This window comes from Dermacentor albipictus, chromosome 3, assembly GCF_038994185.2.
Source record: "Dermacentor albipictus isolate Rhodes 1998 colony chromosome 3, USDA_Dalb.pri_finalv2, whole genome shotgun sequence".
Lineage (NCBI taxonomy): Eukaryota > Metazoa > Arthropoda > Arachnida > Ixodida > Ixodidae > Dermacentor > Dermacentor albipictus.
Window position 1 is genome coordinate 4,014,799 of NC_091823.1, and position 17,693 is coordinate 4,032,491.

The 17,693-nt window shown below is 48.4% G+C and overlaps 1 protein-coding gene across 10 annotated transcripts in view; it reads left to right on the forward strand.

Annotated features, from left to right (window-relative positions):
- The window catches only part of LOC139057176 (signal peptide, CUB and EGF-like domain-containing protein 2), a 208,132-nt gene that overhangs the window by 55,847 nt on the left and 134,592 nt on the right, over positions 1-17,693 (forward strand). For 5 of the 10 annotated variants that reach the window (XR_011512612.1, XM_070534976.1, XM_070534973.1 and 2 more), the window contains 2 exons: positions 7,894-8,016; positions 17,097-17,339. The exons of 2 other annotated variants lie outside the window; for them this stretch is intronic. Coding sequence is in view for 7 of the 8 variants with exons in the window: in XM_070534976.1 (XP_070391077.1) it covers positions 7,894-8,016; positions 17,097-17,339 (366 nt within the window). In the remaining variant the exon portion in view is untranslated. The remainder of the gene's footprint in view (positions 1-7,893; positions 8,017-17,096; positions 17,340-17,693) is intronic. 3 more of the 10 variants (XM_070534978.1, XM_070534975.1, XM_070534974.1) reach the window with 2 other exon arrangements.

The window sequence follows — 17,693 nt, forward strand, 5'->3', positions numbered from 1 at the left end:
ATGGGCCTCGGGGATTATAAAAGCAGCAACACGCCGCTCGAAAACAGGATCTGCCGACCCCACCGGGAGAGAGTGTCGTCCCGACTGGGGTGAGATGTGTAACGCGTTTTCGCCGGACGTCGTCGTGCGAGAACAGTCGCGTTTGTTGTGAGCACTCGGCCCCAGTGCCGACCCGTTCATGTCCTGTATGATAACCTGTATATAATGTATAAAGTCCCTTTTGTTATTCTCATCGACGCCAGGCTCGGAGTCATCGCTACCAACGCTCTGTCACGAAACGGGTGACGAGCGCTACGGGACCACAAAGCCGTAATCGTGGTGCAGCGGTTGAAGTTCGTAACACTGGATGGCAGCTACGGGATTGACCGGCATCAGCTACCTCGGCGCGGTGAGTGCCTGAAGTTTACCTCAAACACCAGACTTTCTCTGACACAGGTTATAGTAGCTTAGGGAAGGATTTGGTGTTGCATTGTGATAACCTTGTGTGTTTCAAGCCTAGTAAGAGTGTTTTGAAAACCAGGGGATGCTGAGGGGGTAAACAGGGCAGTGTGTGAAATACTTGCATATGTCTTACTAGTAGTGTTATAGTAGCGTACGGCAGGTATATTCAAAAAGGGTAAACAGCAGGAGGACAGTGTGAACGATGGAGAAGTACAAGGTGAAGGAACTTCTCGAAATTTGTGAGGAGTTGGGCATTGAGTTGGGCTCAACCAAAAGAAAGAATGCGATCCTTGAGGTCATGAGGACTGGGGACGTAACGGCTGAGGAGGCCGCTGAGGCCTGGGCGGATATCAATGAACGACGGGAAAGGGAGGAAAGGAGAGAACAGGAACGTCGCGAAGAGGAGGAAAGGAGAGAACAGCAACAGGAGGAAAAGAGGGAGAAGGAACGTTGCATGGAGGAAAGGAGAGAGATTCGTGAGCACGAGCTTAAAATGAAAGAGTTGGAGACCCGAAATAGCTCGCCAGCGCCTAGTCTCACTTCTAACGTTCCAAGAATACGCGATCAACTTCCACCCTTTGTCGTCGGAGAGGATATGGCCAAATACCTCGTGAAATTTGAGCACGTGTGCGAACGGAATAGCATTGAGCGATCCCTCTGGGCACAGAATCTGTTAGCGTTGCTTCCTGGGGAGGCATCAGACGTAATAACTTGCTTATCGAAAGAGGCGTTTGAGAGCTACAGTGATGTGAAGGAAGCGCTACTGCGGAAGTACAAATTGTCGCCCGAAGCCTTCCGGCAGAGGTTCCGGTACGCAAAAAAGGGTAAGGAGTCGAATGTTGACTTCGCGTTTCGTCTAAAAGCCGACCTGGTGGAATGGTTGAAGGGCGAAGAGGTTTACGACGACCGCGACAAAATTGTCGAATGCATCGCGTTGGAGCAGTTCTACCGTTGCATTGATGAGGATGTCCGGCTCTGGCTGCAAGATAGGCTAAAGGAGGTTAAGCTAAACAAGGCAGCAGAGTTAGCGGAAGAGTATTACACCCGCCGCAGCTTGCACAGCAAGGCAGTGCGTGTAGAAAAAGCAGATAGAAGAGATGTGTTTTCCGGGAAGCCCGACGAACGGAAGGAAATCACGCGTCGCGAGTTTCAGGACGACGAGTCCCTTCCCAAAGAAACTGTAAGGGATGGACAGAATGCATCTCAGAATGATGACGATGGTCCGAAACAGCGAAACGAAATGACGCGTTCTTTTGAAAAACGGAGACCGTTAACCTGCTACAATTGCAAAAAGCAAGGGCACATCGCTGCAAGCTGCCCAGAGAGAATTGCTTTTGCAACGATACGGGAAACTCACAAGAACATACGTCTATTGGAGCCCTATGTGCAGGAAATTAAGGTAAACGGCAAGAAGTGCCGAGCACTGCGGGACTCTGCAGCAACTATGGACGTTGTTCACCCGTCTTTCGTCTCCTCGAGTGATTTTACGGGAGAGTGCGTTAGGATACGGCAAGTGGCCGAGAAGGAGAGTGTCTGTTTACCGATCGCAACGGTTAGCATTGAAGGAGAATTTGGGAAACTTAACACCGAAGCCGCTGTGTCAGCCGCCCTCCCGGAGCAATTTTCCTACCTCTTCTCAAATAGCTCGGAGCAGCTGCTGAGGGATCAGGGCAAATCATTCTTTGCCGACGTGGCGTACATGGCCCCCACGCGATCCAAAGCGCGCCCGCTGTCGAAGGAACTTGACTTAGCGACGGGAGGCGAAAGGCGGTGCGGCACACGGACCGATCACGGTAACTTGAGTGGCGAGCAGTCACGGGAGAGGCAGAGCTCGGAGGCTGGCCTAGACGAGCGGGTCCTGGAAGTGAGTGGGAGTGACGCGTGCAGTGCTAGCCGCGATATAGACTCGACGCCGCAATTAGGCGACGCGGGCTCCGCACTCGCTCCGGTTTCCGCCAGCCGGCAGGAGCAGGCTGCAGTTGAAAGAAAAAGTCTGATTCGCGAGCAACAGGAAGCTTGTTCATTAGCCGATCTGAGGAAGAGCGTCAAACGGGGAGTGGAAAAAAAGGGGGTTTCATTTGGCAAGGAACCTGGCTTATTGTACCGCCGCTACACGGATAAGCAGGGTCGCAAATATAAGCAGCTTCAGATTCCGCGAAAATATCGCCGGGAAAAATGAATGACCTCATTTGCTTCCTCAGAAGTATGTTTTCGGTCCAAAGCGATTTCAAGGGGACCATTCTATTTGTAATTATTATTGCTGATTAATAATTGTTTCTATTTTAGTGTGTTGTTAATTTGAAAACTGATTGTTTAAGCCTTGTGCGCTAGATCGTACACCTGCCTCTTGTTGCAGCGGGAGAAAAAAAAGGGGAAAACAATTTAGTTAGGTTGATTTGAATTATGGCCTTGTCTGGTGTTTGACGGGAGACAGAGGGCACTTGTTCGTGTTGGGTGTTGCCTTTTGCCGGTCGGTTTTGCAAGCTGCAGAACGACCAAGCGGGACCAGTGGCGAGAAGCAAGGTCTTAGGAACGACCCGAGCGGAGCTGGTCAAGGTGCCTTGGCGACGACGTGGTGAGCAGAGCTCCTGTCCTGACGAGTTGGACCTGGGCACGTGAAGTTACCTGGCGTCCCGACAATGGACGTGAACTTGGACGAGCCTGACGAACGTGCGCGCCTGGCATCCGAGCCACGTGGAGGCAGCTCGTCTTCCCGGCGCCTTATCTGAGGGCGGGGATGCTGTTGTGCCATTACCACAAGCCCGGATCCCGAATCTGCAAGGTGCAGAATCTATCCTGCGAGCGCCACAATTCTCCCTTCACAAGTCAAGAGGCTGCGCCTTCGTGCAGGAGAAGCCTCGGCGAAGCAGCGTGTTTAGACGTGCCCGCGTGTGCCCGACAGCCCGGCGCCGCACCTCCCTTGCCTGGAGGTCACCGCGCGCGCGAACTTTGAACCGGGTGGCCAGCGCGGTCGCTGGTTGGACCCCTCGGACGACCGTCGTGTGCTGACTTTGTATTGGGCCGTTTGAGTGACAATGGGCCTCGGGGATTATAAAAGCAGCAACACGCCGCTCGAAAACAGGATCTGCCGACCCCACCGGGAGAGAGTGTCGTCCCGACTGGGGTGAGATGTGTAACGCGTTTTCGCCGGACGTCGTCGTGCGAGAACAGTCGCGTTTGTTGTGAGCACTCGGCCCCAGTGCCGACCCGTTCATGTCCTGTATGATAACCTGTATATAATGTATAAAGTCCCTTTTGTTATTCTCATCGACGCCAGGCTCGGAGTCATCGCTACCAACGCTCTGTCACGAAACGGGTGACGAGCGCTACGGGACCACAAAGCCGTAATCGTGGTGCAGCGGTTGAAGTTCGTAACACTGAGAAGCTTGATAGCGTTTGTCTTGAGTTTCGCGGGTTTTTGGGTTACCTATTTAAAGTTCTTTGCAACCACTTGCATACCTTCTCTGAGATAAGTTCGCGGGGAAGGACAACAAACCTGTCTTCTTTATCAGGCTGTAGTAGGCTGAGGTTCGGCTCGCGAAAATAGCGAACAACGGCGCGTGGTGAGTGCTCGCCACTTCTACGTGGCCTCTCATCAGAATGCAGAAGGGAATCCACACCTTCAGATATGCAGCGTTCCTTTTCTTCCGACGACGCCTTGCTGGCAATACGATGAACCGTTCCCAAGAGACGCGATGGGGCATGTTGGGTTCCAAGCTGAATTTTGGTCCCTTTTCTAGTAGTATCAGGCGGCACTATCGGAATTTGCAGGTATGTAACCGATCCACCAGGACGCCCTGTCGACGGCTCGCGGTTTAGATTCGGTCGCATAGAGTTCGAATAAACTTCAGTCAGCTGTGCAGCCATAAGACGGTGTTGCGGCAGTGTGTCCAAAGAGCGATAGTCCTTTTTCCCGTTCAAGCAAAGCAACTGAAGACAATCTTACATATGCCAACCCCTCTTCTAGCTTCGGACTTTAAAATTTTGCATATGCGTGTCCAATGGCCAACCGAAGGCTCTAGAAGGCAAAACATGCTAAGGACACCGGGATGATGTGCCCCAGTTTTGATGCAACGTGCTAAAAAGCGTGCCTTGCACGTCGTGAAGGAAATTGCAGTGACGCATGCAGTCAGTTGCCTTTCCTTCGCACACACATGCAAAAACCTGCCTATTGTAGAAGAAACAAATCGCAGAAGAGTCTGTTGCTGGGCCTGTTGGTACATACTTTTAAAAATGGTGGAACCCAGCCTTTAAGACGCAAACACCATGAGAGAATTAGGCAGACACACGCTGGGACTAGCAACAAGTTTAATGAAAACAACCACACAGAAGTTCGCAGAGCAGCCAGAGCACGCATGCGTCGTACATACCAGATGACTATCAACAAAACCCAAAATGACATTAGTAACCATATTTTTCTAAATAAGCTATCTCTTTCTTTGACAGCGATAACGAGGGTACACGCTTTGATGGTGACCATGTTTTCGGATATGGTACCCTTCAATCAGTTCTCGTTCATATCGCGTGGATTCCCTGCCAATAATTTGTGTGGTGCCTGCCGCGGTACCTACCGCGATGTCTGCCTATAGCTGTTAGGCTGCGCTAGTGCTTGACGAAGATAACAAATAAAACAGCCCAACGTTCGCTTTTACACTTGATATGCTTGCCGTCGCGGCGGTAGATTTGTGAGGCTGATACGGTCGTGTGTGCCCCCCCCTCCCCCCTTTGTCGTCGGTAGCCCCTCGTTAACTGTACACGTGCCACAACTTGGCCCGGAATTTAGCGCGCGTGCACGAGCAGAACATGCGTGTCTGGGACCGGTGCCGACCACGTTGTTTGATATCAACCACGTCATTTTTGCGGCCAGCGCTAATCAGATAACTAGCTGGTTGTGTTGTTTCCAATTACTTACGGCAGATATTAAAGTGCATTCGTGCAAGCGAAGACTGGAATTTTGCATGTGATGGAGTGACCGCACGCCTGCCATGTTATTCAAGGCGCAGAAAGGAAAGTAGCGCGCGCCTGTCTATAGCTGCCCGTTTCACTGCGCTACTGCTTTGTAAAGTAAAAGTTGGTCGAGTATTTCAATGGCAGGGTGAGGACATAGTGCTGACTTATAAGCTTATCGATGCTCATCATTATGTGTTGTCTTGTGCTAGTGGTGACAGTAACTTTGTGTTGATGTGGCAGCCATTGTTAGCCTGGCAGTTCTTGCCGGCAATCGGTTCTCCTAGACCACTTGACCAGAGCACAGAGCGAGCTACCGGCGGTCGATCAGCTCAAAGCTGTGTAAAGAAAAGCTCGAAATGCTCTTGCCTCTGTGGTGCCAATTTGGAGTAATAACTTGTTTCCATAGAATGTTATGGTGTCCACGTCCGTTAGCAGAAATGTGGGCAGATCCTAGCGGTGGCGCACGGCAGGAGCAATGGCTCGATCGTACCCTGGTAAGGTAGTGATATCAAGCACTCAGCAAAGTGAAGCGAAAAGTGCATACATTATTTGGAATCACGCATACAACATACAGAAAAGCGTTCGTTTCACTAAAGAGCAAGCACAAAGCAAGCATCGGAAACACATAACTGATGATAAGGTGCTCCGGATACTGCGTAGCACGAAACGCTCCCCGCATACGTTTCCCGGTCGATATGACTGTTTCGCAAGCTGCCGCGACATAGGCAGCTTGCGACTTGGGGTGTGACGTCTCTAGCCTTTCGTATATAAAGAAATAGCCGAGCAACTGATTTCAGTCTTGTTGCAGCACGCATAGTTAGGACTATCGAGAAGCGGCGAAGAGAAACAGAAATTGCAATACAACCAGCGGCGGCATGCCGCCAAAATTACCATTGCTCCCATTACCGTCATTACCCTAAATTACCATTTCTACAACTGCGCTAAAGTAATGAAACATTGCAGGCCCCCCTCCGCATTCGTAGTGGCGGTTTTCAACATCTTCGCTGGGCATCGACTTTCGCAGGGCCATGATGGCGAGTAAATATTCTGTAACACTGTACGCTTGACATTTCTGCTATACAACTAGTTGCCGCTTAGGTGCTTTTCTGATGCCTCTCTAAATCTGTGTGCTTCCAAGCATTCTCTTTTTTCTGACCGGTCATATCTGTATTAAGTATACAAAACGAAAGTCCTGTCTGGTAACAGGGAGCTACTATGCATCCAGGTCACTGTCACAATGTCTGAGTTATTGGAACTATCCTTGTACAATCATTATTTATCAAAGCTACAGTGCAATAATTGCAATTGGTCACCGGGAAAATGCTGTTCTTGCCATTGACACCAAATGGTGCTGAGTCCACGTTCTGGCTGATATGCCAAGGAAACATGTATGTATCTGTGGAAGAATGGGTCATTTCGTCATAAAAAAAGGATGTATTAGCTGCTGTGGTACTTTGCAGTCCATTACTCGAGCTCTTTCCAGGCTGAAAATTAATCCGGCGCTGGCGGTCGAGCTTGTCGCCTTGCGCAAACATGTGTGGCATGACTAGGTATACGGGCACTCTTCGTGCAGGCTTGAAGTCGCTGTTCTCGCAGTGCACAATATCTTCCACAGCTAAAGTAGTGCTAAGCCATCGCCGGCCTCCCCAGAGCTCCCAATTGAGAAGGCGTTCAATGGCGGCGTGCCTGTGGCGGCTCCAGGTGCGCAGCGTGCATGTATACTGCTCGCTGTAAAAGCTCTGTAGGCGCGATTGAAATACAGGCATTTGAAAAGCGCGAAAGCAAAACACACAGAATGATCTAATAGCGATTTTTTCCAATGCAAACACCCTAGAAAGTTTCGTAAAACGTGGCGCCGGCTAGTCCCTCTAGCGAGCATCTCATTCGCAAAACTCTGTGAAAAACAGTTTCTACGAACTTGTCAGCGCAGTAGTCGTATACGGGAATGACGCCGTTAAAGTGATTATGCATGCCCTCGAAGTGCAGCTGTTGGCCACAGTACTTTATCTTTAAAAGGGAGTGCGCTTGGCTCTTTCTCTCGTTTTCGTGGTTGGCGGTCGCGATGCTTGTTGGTCGAAAGTGGAAACAAAGGCGCCGACGCCAAGGGCTCGCGTTGCGGCAGAACTGTCGCCGCTCTTTGAGAGGATCGAGTCTGGATCCAACCACGCGGTGACAAAAAAAAAGGCAACATAAATGTCCTCGCTGCAAACAATACATGTCGTCATATTGTTGCCGAACCCATCTCACGTAACCCTCTCCTGCTTGAGAAGCACTGCTGGCTGCAATACTGTATTAATTAATTAATTAAATGGTTAAATAATTAAGGCCACGATTCCATTCAAAGCGAGCAGCTCCCTTGGAGCGTTCGGCTATTCGCTTTCATTGACAGTGATCGTCGACGGTATTTGCGTAAATTTTTACGCTGACAGTTTTTTGGTAGGTATGATATCAGGGTGCAAAAGCGCCGGAGCCTGCTATTTGCTTTCTCGTTTTCTGCGGCAGACGTGGACGAGTGCATCGAGAACAAGTATGGCTGCGCGCACAGGTGCGTAAACCTACTGGGATCCGCCTACTGCGAGTGTCGCAAGGGCTACAGGCGCCTAGCCGATGGAAAAAGCTGTGAAGGTGAGGAGCCGCCCACTTATTATCTATAAGAATCGCGCGCTTGGTAATGCACTATATTCGAAATCGACGTCGAGGCACGGTCCTTTCGAAAGCCGAGCGAAACCATCGGAGTCGTGGAAGTATATATGCAGTCAAATCAGAATGAATCACCGAGTGTCCCGTTATGTTTCCTCAAGTGGAGCTACATTACCCGCCTCCTACACACTATGATTTATTCGTGACGAAAGTTTCAGACATATGTATTTAGACTTTCTGACTTAAGCTATTTCACGCATCAAAAAGCGGAAGAGGAAGCTATAGCTCGGGTGCTCCTATCTATATACATGTAAAAGGAGAATTCGCTTTTTGCGGCAAACACTGCACCAAATTTGACAAATTTTTCTGCATTTGAAAGAAAAGCTTAAAATCTAGTGACTGTCGCTATCGAATTTTTGATTTAGGTCGTCAATTTTTTATAAAAAAATAGCAAAAATCGCACATTTTCAGAAAACGAAACTATGAGGTTTACAACCCTGTAACTCAGTAATGAAAATGATATAACAATGCAGTGAATTGCATATAAAGGCACACCTGAAGCGCACAAAATTGATATGTAACACATGAACATCAATATAATTAGTAAAATGGAATTACAGCTTCTCCACAACCCTTGTACAGAACATAACGAATTCACGTCAGATACAAATTAACACACTGAATTTGTCCGCTTTCAATGATCTAATAGATGCCGTTTACAGAACCATGATATCTGCTCTTGATACAGATTTATTATTTGTAAACTTGGTGCCTATATATTTTTTCAACTTGAGTATTTTCGAACATTTTTGGAACATAATTAAAGCTCTACATTGGAATTCTGCTACACAGCACTCACTAGGATTTACCTTCTCTATCAAATACAATACATTTCATTAAAATCGCCCAGTGGTTATCTCAGAAATGCGTTTCTGCGTTTTACATGTATTTGAATAGGCCGCATCGGAGTTGGGCCCGAGCTAATGCTTCCTCTTAACGTTTCTTATTATACAGTACATAACGGCAACATGCAAATTGCTAGCTGGCATGGTGGACTTCTCTTTACAACAGTGGCAAAGGCGACGTGTGGAATTCTGCTGCAGTGAGGGCGTGAACATACAGTATTAAGCCCTTACGCATCAATTACAGCGTTCTTCTGAATGGCAACATCTAGAGAAATAAAATTTTACTGTGTCCTTGGTGAGGTCCAGGCGCGGCGAGACCGGGAGACTAACCCCCAGACCCCTCCTTCCTCAGACGGCGGCCAGTCCTTGCCTTCTGTCGGCGTCTTCGGCCATCCGGACAGCTCAGAGCTGCTCTTCTAGGTTCAAGCTGAGCAGCAACTTCTCCTGCTGCTCGGCCGTATTAAGGATGCGTGTAGTGTTAGTGCTGTGGGTATTGGCGGGTGAGGCCTTGGCGCCCAGATAATGCGCTTTGCAGAGAGTAGAGTATTGATCGGCGTAAATGCGGTTGTATAGTGTTTCTCTCGTGTGGGCTATACACTATCGTTACTCCAGACAGGCAAGTCGGTTAAATCACAGTGTTAGAACGAACGCAATGAAACTCAGCCCCAAAGGAAGCTTCAACTTCGCAACTAGTCAAACAGCGCTGCGGCACGATATGTGTACGTTTCCTTGATTTAAAGTCATTCTAGGCATATACCTATCATTACGGAAGCTTACTCCAAGAACAACCGTGCCAGTTGAAAGCAGCGCCTTCAGACAAGCCCCATAACAGATAGTGGCAGAGCTGGCGCTTTGTCTGGCTCTCCCGACCCGCGACAGAGTGGTGCCTCGGTGTTGAAAGGTAAAGAGTGCCAATGGTTGATGCCTCGTGGAATGGGTGCGCTCATTAACTTCGGTGGAGCGAGTTTGAGGGCGCTGCTTTTTGATGCTGGCGGATTGTTTGTCATGCACTAATATCAATATGAATATCTATGTGATTTTCCTTTCTCTAGTCCTCTCACAAGACAAAGAAAGAGGGACTCCTCGCGCTCTTTATTGGAAGGCAGATTTTGAAAGTTTTGAGGGCTTTGTTTATCAGCCAGAAAAATTAAATGGGCAGAAAAGTACTTGGCTGAAAACCGTTTTTTTTTCAGTTTTACACAAATTATTCGTTGACACCACGCTATTCAGAAAAGTTTTTAAAGATTAGGTAATTGCGATTTATTATTAAATTGAATGTCATCAAAAAAGTTTACTGGCGTCTGTTCTACTCGAGTGTAAACAACACGTACTTCGTTATCTTCGCGTAAAATGGCTCGTGTATATTTAAAAAGCGTTGCTTGATAGCTAGGACACCCTGCATAGTGACTAAATATCAGTGACTGGAAGGAATTTTTACGCACTGACAAGTCTCCCCAGGGCGTTCTTGCAGTGATTTTTTGTCGCATGTTTGGCAATTGTGGCTAAAATTTCGTTACGTGTCATATAGAAAGTTTTTTGTGCTCGGATGGTGGTTTTCTTCTGGTGCTGCAGTTTCTCTATATACTTTTCGTGCATCAGTAACAGGCAACGACGCTTGTGCTGAACCCTAAAGACTCCTATTCTGCTGGGAGACCCTCCCCGCGGAGCTTGCCATGGAATATATGGTCTTGCACTCGTCTGGTGGTAAGCATAGACCGCCCGCGGCTCGGAAGCGGCTCAGTTCGGCAGTAGGATCCGACGCTGCTGATTCTTAGCTTTCTGGCTCAAGATCGGAAGATTCAGATGCTTTCATGCCTGTCAAGCGCCGCCGCCCAATATGGACGTCTCAGGAATCGTCCTCAAATGAAGCGACTATCATATACAGCAGCATCAAGACTACGACAGTAACTTTCATGCCCGTCGACGCGATGGTAAGCCTGAATGCTAGCTCCCGACAGAGACTTATTGATTTCTCCTTCAAACTTGCCCCTGGACTAATCCGCGACGTTCGCTTGAACCCCTGGAATAATGCCATTGCCGTTGACACAAGTGATGATAAGATGTTGCAAACTGTACTTGGTTTGTCGAAATATGTGGGGTCCACATGCGCCCCTACATACCACAGGATACACTTATAGCTGCTGCTGTCGTATCTGATGTTGACTTGGATCTCAAAGACGACATTTTTAAGAGCATGATCGTTAGCACGCCACCATGCAATATAAGTAATGTTCGAAGGCTGGACTTGCAAAAGTGCATGAAGGTAATTTTTACCTCTGGACAGCTGCCTATAGTCATATAAAGGCTGGACTGGTGTGCTATCCTGCTGCAACCTTTCGTACCACGGCTTTTGCAACGTCATAAGTGTTTTAAGACTGGTCATGTTCAGGGATTTTGCACCAGAGGTCTGGTCTGTGCCAAATGCTGTGGGAATCAATTATAATATTTGGGGTTTTACGTGCCAAAACCACTTTCAGATTATGAGGCACGCCGTAGTGGAGGACTCCGGAAATTTTGACCACCTGGAGTTCTTTAACGTGCACCTAAATCTAAGCACACGGGTGTTTTCGCATTTCGCTCCCATCAAAATGCGGCCGCCGTGGCCGGGATTCGATCCCGCGACCTCGTGCTCAGCAGCCCAACACCATAGCCACTGAGCAACCATGGCGGGTGTGGGAATCACCATGTCGATTCCTGTGAAAGTCAGGCATATCGGTGCCCTAACTGTAATGGCGAAAATTTTGCTACAAATTAAGGATGTCCCTCATTGAAGAATGAAAGAGAAAGACTAAAATAGAAAGCCAAAAAAAGGCAGCAGGACATCAAAGCTTGCGTCGCCTTAGGGCTACTCCAGCGACTGGGAAAGCAGCGCGTTCAAAGAATGACTAAGACACAATGCATGGGAAAGTAGGGGGGGGGGGGGGGCGGACCTTCTGCCTCTAAGACTCATCGTGGCCAGCGCTGCCATCAAAATCGTCGGAACAAGTCTCTGCAAAGACTGCGACCATAGTGGAAAGCACTGCAAACGCAGTACGTAAACTGATCTTAGCCAACGACGAAGTGCAACATGTCAGTCTTCTGAAGATGCTTGTCAACGTCATGAGATCTCTAATCGCTAGTCGTGAGACACCATCAGCATCAGCAGCAGAGCAAATTTTGGAGGACTTCGTTCCAGTCCTCCATGGTCTTCTCTAGACGTATTACAGGAAACAATTTTAACGGTTGTCAGCAGCCTCGCCCCTTTCTGCAGGAATGGAATGTCAGGTCGATGCGACCGCGGCACGCTGATCTAACTCTTCGGCTCATCGCTGTGAAGACTCCACCAGACATCATAGCGCTTCAGGAAACTAAACTAAGGAAAGACGAATATTGATTGCCAGGCTTCGTTGGTGTCCACAGTAGCACTCGATGCACGAAACCAGCTTGTGGCTCTTTCTAGTGTGTGGACGCGACGCCTACGCGCAATGCTTCCAAAGCATCAGTGTACGCACGTGCTGACTCGGTATTTCGCGGTTCTTGACACAGACGACATCTGTGACGATAAGTTTGAGTGTGCAGCTTTTACCGTATCCCTCAGGGGTGTGTATACGACAGTGGCAAGCATATACAGCTGGCCTACACGTCCCTCAGATACTTCACTACTTGAGTGCTTAGTGTCTCGATGTGGTGAATCGTTTGTGTTACGTGGAGATTTTAATGCCCACCATCTGCGATGGTTTAGCCGTCTCCAAAACAATCGTGGGGCAGGAATTCACGAGAGCATTATCAAAAACGATCTGGAAATACTGAATGATGGTGCACGTACATTTATAGGTTGAGCAAAGGGGCATTCCACTATAGACCTTGCGATATCAACGACAGATGTGTGCTTAGCCTGATTATGTGAACCTGAACCGTGGCGCTTTTGGTGCTAACCCATTTGGTTAACACCAACACATACTGCGGGTCGCCTGACTGCCGTGTATACAGTGAGAAACTGGGACAAGTTCCGCCAGATAATCTCAGAGCCGCCATCAAAAGACAGCCTGTGCAAACTGATGAGTGAGTGTTTACGGGATGCTACAGTACAACGACGACGGAGTATGGGCAAACCAAACCACGATCTAAAGCTTTTGCGGCTTCGCGCATGTCGATGGCGCACTTATAGGCGAGCACAGCGCTCTAAACGACGCACCGACTGGACTGTGTATAATCGCATTGATGCAGCCATACGACGGCATACAAAACAGCTTCGTCGCAAGAGCAGGGAAGCCTTATGTAGTGTTTTCAACACTGGTAGTGGTTTTGGAAGTGTATACTGAAGGCTCTCCGCACTCCTGAAATCTGCAATAATCCTACGACTGCTTTGTGAATAGCGACTGGTAAGTCAGCAAAAGTTGTAGCAGAAACATATTCAGACTTTTTCGTCTCTCCTGTATCCAGCGACGCCATAAATGGCGACCTTCCGTCTTTGACAAGTCAGAGGACCATAATCACTTCCTACGGCCCAGCCTACTAGACGGACGAGGCAGGTTTTACTCTTGAGGAGCTGCGACACACGCTGAGCCTCTCCAAATGCTACACTGCTCCAGGTGAAGAAGGTGAGACCTATCAACCATTGCGGAACGTTGATAAGAGTTTTCATGACCGTATATTGGACAAGTAGAGTGAAGTATGGAGAACCGATGTAATCCCTGCTGAATGGAAATCGTCCGTGGTGATACCTGTTATAAAGCCCGGACGCCCTGCAAGACACCTCAAGTCCTACCGGCCAATATCCCTAACTTATAATATCATCAAGTTAATGGAGCGAATGGTCTTGTTTCACTTAGACACTAGAGAAGCAGATTTTTTTTCCTGATGTCATGAGTGGTTTTCGTAGCCGCCGATCAGCTCTAGACAGCATATCAGACCTTTTCTCAGCGCTCAAATTTGCTAAAGGAAACAGGCATTCTGCCTACATGCTCTTCCTAGATGTACAGCAAGCTTTCGATTCAGTTCAGCATAAGGCGATTATTTTCGCTCTTGAAACCGCGGGAATTTCTGGTCATCTGCTCCACTATGTGCATGATTTTCTATCGGAGCGCCGGATGAAAGTGCGTGTCGGAGCAATAGCTAGTGAATACCGAAATGTGAAATGCGGCGTCCCACAGGGCAATGTTTCATCGCCGCTTTTGTTTAACACCGTACTCGCCGCTCTTCCAAGTCGTTTCCCTCAGGACAGTGACCTCTCTGTGAGCATAGCTATCTACGCAGATGACATTGCTATGTGGATAAGCGGCCCTTCGCACCTCGGTCCACGGTTCGTGCAAGCTTGCATATAGCGCTAAACGCGACTTCGGAGTACTTTGGGGAAGTTAGTCTACACATATAACCTGCTAAATCGGCTGCAATAGCATATCACCTTAAAGAACGCGCTCGTGTAGCTTGACGAAACGCCTATAAATTGGGTGCCACAACACCGTCATTTGGGGTTAATTGTGGATGATCGCATCTCTTGGCGTCCTGCCAAATTTGTACGACGCAAAAAGCACTCCTTCCTTAAGTATGCGGCCGCCTTGACTGCTAGAGGTGCTGGATGCGACCAAACGATGTCTCTCCAGGTGTGCCTTCCCGCAGGGGCGTCTGTGCCAGCAGACGTTTGGTGTGTTCCGACACCACGTACCTGAGCACACGAGAGTCGGACCATCCCTTGTGTAGCCGTGCACGGTTTAGCCGTGTCTGGAGAAAGGGGGATCCAGGAGGTGTAGCCAATGCTGGGTGTTTGGACCTTTAAGCACCCCCCCCCCCCCCCCCCCGTGCAAAGGCAACACATCCCTTTGACCTGTGCTTCACATAGACGGCACCTCCTGACTGACGCACCAGGAGGAAACCGGCAGTCACCTTGTCCTGCCTCTCTCTTCTCAAATCTTCATCTCTCTCTTCCACTTTCGGCCTTCCCTCTCTTCTCTCTTCCATTTACTTCCTTTCTTCTTGGCGGCAAGGCTTAACACTGGCTATCGAACCTTGGGTGCACCATATTTGGTGATAGTGGCGGCCTATACGACTGGCGTCCTGCAGACTTGTATGAAAGCTCTGCCGCGTCCCCCCGTTGGGCTCCGTAATCGGCGGTCGGCGCTGTTGCCGAATTTTTTATGTTTGTTCATGCGAACTTCGTTTCCCCCACTTCCTGATTGTCTTCTTAAGCGATTATTGTTGCACTGAAATACGTGCAAGAGGAGTTAAACCCGTCGAAGATTCACCTTTACGGACTCCCGCGCTGCTCTTAGCAGTTTTCAACGCAGTCAGAGTGATTGCCCAGTTGTGCGCAGCATTACTGGCTCTGCAAACAAAATTTCATCACGTGGGGTATTTCTCGTTGCTCAATGGATACCTTCACATGTAGGAGTCGCCGGAAATGAAGAGGCTGATCGACTGGTTTCAACTTGCCCTCATGACAACTGTGGCTGCCCTGAAAGTTTGTGCAAGCTTGATGGCCCTCGTCTGCTGATTCGTCGCCACCTACTCAAGCAGCATCCAGACCAGCGCGTCGCAAATGGAACGTTCCCGCACTGTGTTCACGGTCGAGGCTTGCCTCGTCGCGCTAGAGCGCAACTACTCAAGCTGAGGGTTGGCTGCGTGAACGTTCTCTAACGTTTATACAGACAAGGACGTGTGGCCAGTCCATCGTGTATGACTTGCGGCTGCTGTGAGACACTTCAGCACCTTATATTTGAGTGTCCCGCTTTCAGTACGCAGCGCATGTCGCTAGTGAGAGACTATCATCACCTTGGCCTGCGGTGCACAACACTCGACGAATGTTTGTACCAAGTGGTTGTGCGTCTAAACGTGATCAAACTCATCGCGTTCTACTAACTTTTCTAGAGTTAACGAACTTAGGTTCACGTTTGTAGCGTCGATACCATTCTATTTACCATTCTATAGTAGCGTGACCTTCAGTGACTAGCCCTACTGTGTGTGATCTGTACTGTGTGTTTTGCTTTATTCTTTAGATTTGTCCTGTTGCTCTTTCTTTCCTCTTTCCTCCCCTACTTCCTATCTTCCATTTCTGTGTTACTGTCACCTCCCTTCTGAAGACTAGGGAGGCGTTGTGCCCCTTCGGGTGACAGTTGCCAGCCTGCTCCTTGCTTTCCCTTTCCCGTTAAATGTATATATGTGTTGAAAACAAATAATAATAATAATAATAATAATAATAATAATAATAATAATAATAATAATAATAATAATAATAATAATAATAATAATAATAATAATAAACACATATGTTCCTTTTCTTACTTTTCCTCTGATGTTGTGTTCATGGGCACTCCTTTTATTTCTCAGGACAATGTGCAATGTTGCAAAGATAGTAATATCAACCACATCTCACTTCTATACCCCCCCCCCCCCCCCCCCCCCTCTAGTCTCCACTCCTTAGAAAGCCGACCACACCAGTCAGCAAGAATTGGCACATGTTCAGGCTGACATTTCCTCTAGCATTCCTTCTTCTCTCCTTCTTTTTTTTTCTTTTCGCTTACCTGGTGTCGTGTTTCCTTTTCTCGAGCATTAATATTCGGGGTGCGTGTTGGCGTCACCTAATCTAAAGCTCAATTGAATCGCAAGTCAGTCCCATCTCCAATCTCAGGAAATGATTAGCTACTAGTTTCTGGGAACATTTGGCTGGTACATCACTCCTTTTCCGGCCTTGTTATTGGTGCACACATTTTAAAAATGTACCCAACGCACATACGCGTAAAAAAATAAAAATATAAAAAGACACGATTTCCCCAGTTTGCATTTAAAGAAGAAACCTTCGCCTACTTTTAGTGGGTGCATTTAAGCTCTATTAGGCTGGTCCTGCTTGAGATGTTCTGGCAAACTGTTCAGAAAATATATTTCTTTAACTGTTAACTGGTGTTACGCGGAAAGCATCTCTATCAGGTAAACGCGGGCCGTGTCCCACGTTTTCTTTTCTCGATTTCTCAAGAAAATGCCTGTCTTAGATTGTGTGGTACAGCGCGAAGCAGGGACCAGGGACGCGAGAAAAAAAGCGAGGTACAGCTGCTTCGCGCTGTACCACACAGCCTAAGATGGAATACCAACTGGCACAAACCATCACCCTGCTGAAATGCCTGTGCCTGACTTGTTCGTGGCTGTGCTTCTAACTCAAAGATGGCGGCCAATGGTGACTGCGCCTTCCAGATATCGACGAGTGCTTGAATCCGGAGGTTAGAGCGGAGTGCGCCCATGGCTGCCGGAACACAAACGGCAGCTACGTGTGCCGCAATGAGCCGGATGCGACGACTACAGAAGGGCACTCGTTTGAGACCGCTGACGAAGTAGAAAAATCTGGCTACGGCGACTACGGCGATGAAATAGAGCCGGACAGGACTCCAAGTGCAGCTTGTTCAAGTGGCTTCGCTCGCGTCGAGTCTGGTTGCATAGGTAAGTGGCTGTGTTACAGCAGGCGGCACCAACAATTATCTAGCAGAAAAATAAACCGTTATAAGAAAGCGACTTTCATGTAACGAATTACATTTAATTACTTATAATAAAGTTATTGCATGGTCATTGTAATTTAACGATAACTTCGTTTCTAGGGAATTCAATTCCATTTTGAGCAACCAGTTACATTTTTGACGAAAGGATCTAATACCCCTTTCAAACGGGCGAAGTTAAGTGCACTCTGGGCTAGTGCACTTCACCGCTGACGTCATTCGCTGCCTGCCACGGTGGCACCACTTCGCGCAGATCGCGCTCATCGGCGGCGTGCCCTCGTTCGCATTGAGCGAGAAATAA